Source organism: Rosa rugosa, chromosome 1 (genome assembly GCF_958449725.1).
Source record: "Rosa rugosa chromosome 1, drRosRugo1.1, whole genome shotgun sequence".
Lineage (NCBI taxonomy): Eukaryota > Viridiplantae > Streptophyta > Magnoliopsida > Rosales > Rosaceae > Rosa > Rosa rugosa.
In genome coordinates, this window is record NC_084820.1 from 70352297 (window position 1) to 70359768 (window position 7472).

The window sequence follows — 7472 nt, forward strand, 5'->3', positions numbered from 1 at the left end:
AAACCCAATTATTTCTTTTTTATTATTTAAAAAAGGTGTAGATATATCCAGCTGCTTTCACTACAATCTAGAATCCACCATCAGCATTTTGTAATATGAATACTTGGATATAAATAACAAGAGGAATCAAAACTAGTCAATCCTTATTGGGCAGCTCAGCCATGGCTGCTTCTTCCCTGATCTCCACAAACTTCCTCTTCTCTTCTCCTCCTCCATTGTTTCCTCCTCGCTCCTCAATCCGAAAGCTCACCATTGTTTCCCTCCACAAAATCCCAACCCCATCTTCTTCACATGTCAAACCCCACAAACGCTCTCTGCTTCCCTGCAGACCCTTCTGCCCTCCATGTCTCAACAAGCTTCTCCTCACCACCAAGAATCCATTCTCCTTTGCCTTCGACTCCTTGCTCATTCTCTGCACTTCTCTAGCTCTGGCTCTGTCCCTGCTCGTCGCCGACGTCGACTCTGCCTCTGCTTTTGTGGTCACGCCGCAGAGGAAGCTGCAGACGGATGAGCTGGCTACGGTGCGGCTGTTCCAGGAGAACACTCCCTCTGTGGTTTACATCACCAATCTCGCGGCCAGGTAATGGCTCTGATTTTGTTTCGATTCGTTGACAATTCTGTGGTTTTCGTGGACTGGTTTTTGATGGGGTGAGTGTTTGTGGGGTGGTTTAGGCAGGATGCGTTTACTTTGGACGTGTTTGAGGTGCCGCAGGGGTCTGGGTCGGGGTTTGTGTGGGATAAAGGTGGGAACATTGTCACCAATTACCACGTGATTCGCGGCGCTTCTGATCTCAGGTTCGTCGGATTCGAATTCTTGTTCCATTGGAATGCCTATATATAGTGTTCTGTTACTTCAGAATTTTGTTTATCTGATGATTTGTGTGCCTCTGGTTTAGCTAAGGATGAAATGTATGTATTGGTAAGTGGTAAAATAGTGTACTAAAGATGTATGAGTTATCTATGCTTTTGGCCTTCAATTTCGATAGGTTCATACGATTGTAAATTGTAGGAATGTAGTTCATTTAAAATTTAACATACTTTCAGTATAGTTATCGGGACTGGAGTGTACAAGATTTGTTTGTGAGACTCAGATGCATGGTTAATTTGTTATTTCTTCTGCCATCTATGGAATCTTGTTAAAAGTGTGTGGTGCTTATGGAACTGTATGTTCTACTAATTGATGGGCTTCTCTATATTTGGTGGTTTCATCATCTCAAAATGATACTCTGTATTATGCAACTCTTCTTAAAGTCTGTTTAGTGCAATTTTATGTTTCTCCTGTCATGTGTGGGACATCTTTCCTTTGCTAATTGAGCTAAGCTTTCTATTTGATGGAGATTTCATTTTGTATTCCTTTTCTTTTCTTTTGCGGTGAAATGGCACCTCTCATGGTTTGCATCTAAAGATATGCTAGTTGTTTCCAGGGTCACTCTTGCTGACCAGTCAACTTTCGATGCAAAAGTTGTTGGATTTGACCAAGACAAGGATGTTGCGGTTTTACATGTTGATGCACCCAAAGACAAACTAAGGCCCATACCAATTGGTGTCTCTGCAGACTTGCTAGTTGGCCAGAAAGTGTTTGCTATCGGCAATCCTGTAAGCTTGATATTACTTCATAATTGATTCGTCCTTGCATTGTTGGTATTACTTCTTAATACATTAGACATATCTTACGTAATCAAACCTGTGATTTACTGAGATCCTCTATTCGTTTAAATCACTTAATGTGGTGATGTTGATTTTAGAACTGTATGTCACAAAATTGTCCACGAATTACGTAATCAAACACCTTGTGATTTACTAAGATCCTCTATTATTTAAATCACTTAATGTATTGATTCCTTATCTCTGGAGAATGGGTTGAAAGTTGAATGTATTATTTATACCCATCTTTTCTGTTAAGGCAAAGAAGACCATCGCTCTAGAATTGCTTTTGCCATAGCAGGGTTTTGCCTTCTATCAAACAAGAGGCTTTTATAACTATTAATGCAGTTGGGTATGAAATGCTATTGACTTTTAACAAGCCTTATAATGGCATGATCCTTCACTCACTAACTGGTTATGAAGGCTGATTACATCTTACTAGATAGTTGCACGGTTGCACTTAACTGAGGCGTTTATTTCCTTGTGTGTAACTTGCAGTTTGGACTTGACCATACCCTTACAACTGGTGTTATCAGGTACAAAGTCCATTATCCATTTCTCTTAAAAAGAAGTCCTTTGTTCTATCTTTATTTGATTCTTTCACTCTTGAGTCGTGCACAACTAACGTGAAATAAGCTTCATATTTAGAAGGCAGCTATTAGCTAGTTTTTCTTAGATGATGCTTTGTGTTGTTTTAGCTCTTGTAAATTTTTTTTCTCCTGTGAACTTTTTGTCCACAGTATGTATTTGTTTAACATAGTTCCTTTCCTATAAAAATAGTGGACTACGCAGAGAAATCAGTTCTGCTGCAACTGGTCGTCCAATCCAAGATGTTATACAGACAGATGCTGCCATTAACCCTGGTAATAGTGGGGGGCCACTTCTAGACAGTGCAGGGAGCCTTATCGGGATAAATACTGCAATATATTCTCCATCGGGTGCATCATCCGGTGTTGGGTTTTCTATTCCAGTTGATACTGTGAGTAGACACCAATGAAGTTCCTTTCACTAATAATCCTTCAATTCTTTCATGCGAGAGATATCTCTTCTGACTCTTTCTTTCTTTTTGTAAAAAATATTCAGGTAAATGGCATTGTTGACCAGTTGGTCAAATTCGGGAAGGTCACCAGACCTATTTTAGGAATTAAGTTTGCACCCGATCAATCTGTTGAACAGTTGGGGGTCAGTGGAGTACTTGTCCTAGATGCACCGGCAAATGGTCCAGCTGGAAAAGCGGTACTTTTTGCCTCATCTCTTTTTCCTTGAGTTTCATGTACTACAGAAAATGATTTCCACTTTCAAGTTAACATGATTCTAGAATCGTGGGATGGAAATATGTTGTTGTGCTTCCATTGAAGTAGAGCTCATGAGCCTCCAATATGCAGGGACTGCTACCAACAAAGCGTGATTCGTATGGTAGACTCATATTGGGTGACATTATAACTTCTGTGAATGGAAAAAAAGTCACCAATGGCAGCGACCTGTATAGAATTCTTGACCAATGTCACGTGGGTGATAAGGTATAGTCTTCCATTCCATGACCTTGTTCCTTTATTATTTCCAAATTAAAACTACCCTGGAACCGTTTAGAACTAGTAATTCTAGTACAACCACACATTTCTTCATACATATGGTGATGAGTTTTATTGAATTTCTAGTCTCTAATGGGAATTTTAGATGGGCAAAACTGATGTGACTCTGCATGTTTTGTGCATCTTTCAATAATATACTGCTTTGAACTCAGGTGATTGTCGAGGTGTTGCGTGGTGATCAGAAAGAGAAAATCCCTGTTGTACTGGAACCGAAGGCTGACGAGTCGTGACTTACCAAATGGTTGGGTTCGTGTATCTAAAATGTAATACATATCAGATCGATGGATTGCCATTTGTTCTTTTGTATACTAGCTTGATGCAAGGGTTCTCTTGTACATAATTTAACTGCTGTAATTACCCCTTATGCTTTATATGTAGTTCAATGCATATGATGTAGAACTAGTACGTGCATAAAACAGAGCCCTTTTATGTCATTGGCGAAGAATATGAAATGCATGTTATAAGGTCAGAATGATGGAATTGGATTGTTAACTGGCCTGTCTAGCTAGCCAGATTGGAAGGATGTTAACTGGCGTGTCTAGCTAGCCACATTGGAATTAGTTTTCAGAGAAACAAACAATAGCCTTCAAAACTAATCTGAATTTGCAGCATGCATGCCTCGGATTGTATCCCAGAAGCAATTGTATTATTGTGTGACTCGTGAAGTCGTGATGAGAGGGGCACCAACAACATGTACATTGGAGGACAAGTTTGACCTTTGAAACAACCATTACTTGCAGTAGCTGAATGTGACTGAATTTATAAATTCATATTTATAATGCATTTACATGTTTTTTTTTTTTAATGAAATTTTCATTGGTTTTTCTTTTTTGTTATTTTAATGAAATTTTCATCCACAAGCATGTAGGTGTGTCATTTTTCTAGTTTGGCACAGAACCTCTGAAACTTTTGAGACGTTATGTTCAAAGTGTCTGAAATTGGCAGTTGCTCCTTATTGATATGTACACACACACACCAAGAAAAATGCACTTACTCTCCCCTGTCATCAAGTTTCTTCCTCTTCTCATCTGGAACATGAGCAAAAGCGATGCATCCAAAAATGCAGAAATGATCCACTGCTGGTTTGTGTCGCTTCCAGGCTTCTTCAGGAGTCATGTTCTTGACAGCAAATGTTGGGCTTCTGTTCAATATGTGGATGCTCCAATTCACAGCTTCAGGACAAAAGCTTTTGGAAATGCATTTGTTTGACAGCATGCTTCGAACCATATTCAAGATTGTACGGTTCTTTCTCTCACTAACGCCATTCTGTTGTGGTGTGTAAGCTGCAGTGAGTTGCCTTCTAATGCCATTCATCTCACAGAAACTTGCAAACTCTTTAGAGTTGAACTCTCCACCACGATCTGTTCGCAAGACCTTAATTGCTCTTTCAACTTCATTCTCCACAAGAGCTTTGAAGCTCTTAAAAACCGTAAAAGCCTTAAGACTTTACTTGCAAAAAAGTATAGCCATGTCTTCCGGCTATAATCATCAATGAACGGTATAAAATACCTCTTACCACCATTAGAGGTTGGATTTATAGTTCCGCAAATGTCTGAATGAACCAGCTCTAATGGGTTTAGAACTCTCCATGCATTTCCTCTGGGGAAGTGATCACGGTGTTGTTTGCCAACAATACAATCTTCACACACTTGTGATGGAGAGACAATTTGTGGAAGACCTGTCACCATGCTTTTCTGTTTTAGAGTCTGCAGCCCATTGAAATTGAGATGCCCATAACGAAAATGCCACAGCCATGCCAAATCTTTTACTTTTGCAGAGAAACAAGCTTGGAGACTTGGACCATCATCTTGAATAATTATGGGAAACAATCGGTCTGATGTCATTTTAACCCGAGCAATTACACCTCTTGTTGAATCTTCAATGAGGCAAACTCCATTTTTAATGCTGATCTGATAGCCCTTCTCTTGTAGTTGACCCAGTCTAAGCAAGTTGCTTTTCAAATCTGGAACGTAGAACACACTGGGAACTCTTTCAACAACATCATTTTTCATACGAACATTGATACTTCCTTTCCCCATAACAGAGACAGTAGAATTGTCTCCGAACTTCACAGTATCTCTAAAGGATTCATCCAAGTCAGAAAATAACAACTTATTGCCACACATATGATTACTGCATCCTGAATCTAAAAACCACAGATCATTAGACTTTTCTTCCTTGTTATAACATGCCATCAATAAGGTTGTTTCTTCTTCTTCTTCTTCTATCACAGCATAATTTGATCTTTCTCCCTGACCTCTAAAGAAATTAGGATATTCTGACCTATAATGGCCATACCTGTGGCAATTAAAGCATTCAATATTGGATTTGTCAAACCTTGATCCTTGACCACGCCCTCTGCCTCTGGAATAGGAATTGAATCTGCCTCTGCCTCTTCCTCTTCCTTGACCACGTCCTACACCGTCAAAAGCAACTGGAGTGTTGGTCTCGCTCCTCTGTTGTAGCCCCTTGATTAATTCTCTGCTCATGAACCAACAACGAACTTTGCAGCTCATCAATCGAAACTTCATCAATGTTATGTGATTCCTCAATCAAACATACAACATACTCAAATTGTGTATGCATCGATCGAAGAATTTTTTCAATAATGGTGACATCTCCCAGCTTGTCACCATGGATTCGCATCTTGTTTGCAATCGCCATGACTCTTGAGAAGTAATCATTGACTGACTCTCCAGTCTTCATTCGAAGAGTCTCAAAATCTCTGCGGAGGGCTTGATGCTGTGCACGCTTCACTTTGGCTGATCCTTGATACTTCTTCCTGATCGAATCCCAAATTTGCTTGGATGTGTCCTTTTGGAGAATAGTCTCTAAAATTGTGCTGTCAATTGCTTGAAACAAGTAATTTTTCGTCTTGAGATCCTTCAACTGCTGCTCTTCCTACACCCTTTTCTGTGCAGCCATCAACACTTCTCCAGCAGCGGCTGGTTTAGCAATCCCGGTTTCAATGATGCTCCATTACTCCTTGGACCTCAGAAAATTTTCCATGAGCATGCTCCAATGGTCATAGTGACCATCAAAGCGTGGAATCGCTGGTTGCACATAGTTGTTGTTGTCGAATGCCATGTTCACTAGCTACTGCAAGAAAGCTGCTGCTTCTTTCTACCTCAGCCCAGTGGGGCCTATGATACCACAATGTTAAAAGCAAGAGAGAATTGTAACTGAAAGCTTAGTGAGCAATTCGACTCAAAAGCGTATCTTATTTCCTCTGTTTCAAATATATATACACACTGCACTTGAAATAGCTTTTACACAAATTAAGGAAGTAAATCAAAACAAGACTCCTACTCAACTTCACTCCTAAAGACTTGGTAAACCAACTGACTTCTTAAGAATTAGGATACCCAACGTACCCAACTATCTTATTCAAAAACATAAAGTTTAACACACAGTTACATCAAGCTATGTTACAGATGTCTACGACACACTTGACCCTCTCTCTATTCGTATAGGGAGAAAGGGAGAACTTCCAAAACCAAAACCAAAATCCCGTCCTTGAATCTCAAATCCCAGCTCTTATCAGATTTATTTAGTAAAATACTCTTCTAACAAAGGTGAAGAGAAACAGAGAGAAATAGTGAGGAGAAAGTCTGTAACAGCGGGGATCGGAAGAAGAAGAGATGGAAGACGACAATTTTAGTTGTGGTGTTCTTCGATAAAATAAATTATAAGTGTTTATATAAACAAGAACAAAAAGGAACCAGCTGCCTGCTCCTTCCTCTTACCGTCTATAATTGTTGCTTTATGACGAGTACATTGCCCATATCAGCAGAGCCATAGCTGAAGCCATAGAAAGTATAGAACAGTATCCGCTAATCGTTGCAATATTGGGCCTTCCCGGCAACATCATCAACGCACTGAAAGCACAGGAGAAAGCTAAGATGATCGAGATGATGAAGGCGTAGAAGGTAGATGGGAGGCCTTTAAATGGTACTGTCGGAATAGGAGCTCCGTTAATATATTCATGTGGACTTTGGATGAGAACGGTGGCTGTTGCAAAGCAACCAACGATAATACAACTTATCATTGCCGTGAAAATCCCACCATGTTGCAATCTCGGCTGATCGTCGTTATGCTTATGCTGCTGATACCGTACAGGCGTTTGCGCGACCTTCATATCTTCTTGCTAATATGAATTTTGAGATCTGAAAACTGGAATTGGATACCCTCTTGGTTATGTAACGATAAACACTCTGCATCTATTTATGTAACCAG

The 7472-nt window shown here is 39.9% G+C and overlaps 1 protein-coding gene across 1 annotated transcript; it reads left to right on the plus strand.

The window, feature by feature from the left end:
- Positions 1 to 103: 103 nt before the first annotated feature.
- Positions 104 to 3484, plus strand: LOC133726563 (protease Do-like 1, chloroplastic). Its single transcript, XM_062154127.1, has 8 exons — positions 104 to 580; positions 673 to 795; positions 1425 to 1596; positions 2143 to 2180; positions 2425 to 2623; positions 2728 to 2880; positions 3030 to 3164; positions 3389 to 3484. The coding sequence occupies exons 1-8, from the start codon at positions 162 to 164 to the stop codon at positions 3464 to 3466; spliced, it is 1317 nt and encodes a 438-aa protein (XP_062010111.1). The 5' UTR covers positions 104 to 161; the 3' UTR covers positions 3467 to 3484.
- The last annotated feature ends 3988 nt before the right edge of the window (positions 3485 to 7472 follow it).

What these genes read in the sequence shown, in the direction of transcription:
- LOC133726563 (XM_062154127.1), top strand. Translation starts at nt 162, where the DNA reads ATGGCTGCTTCTTCCCTGATCTCCACAAACTTCCTCTTCTCTTCTCCT. An exon ending in CTTACAACTGGTGTTATCAG is followed by an intron (nt 2,181 to 2,424) that starts GTACAAAGTCCA and finishes CTATAAAAATAG; the next exon opens with TGGACTACGCAGAGAAATCA. An exon ending in TTTCTATTCCAGTTGATACT is followed by an intron (nt 2,624 to 2,727) that starts GTGAGTAGACAC and finishes AAAAATATTCAG; the next exon opens with GTAAATGGCATTGTTGACCA.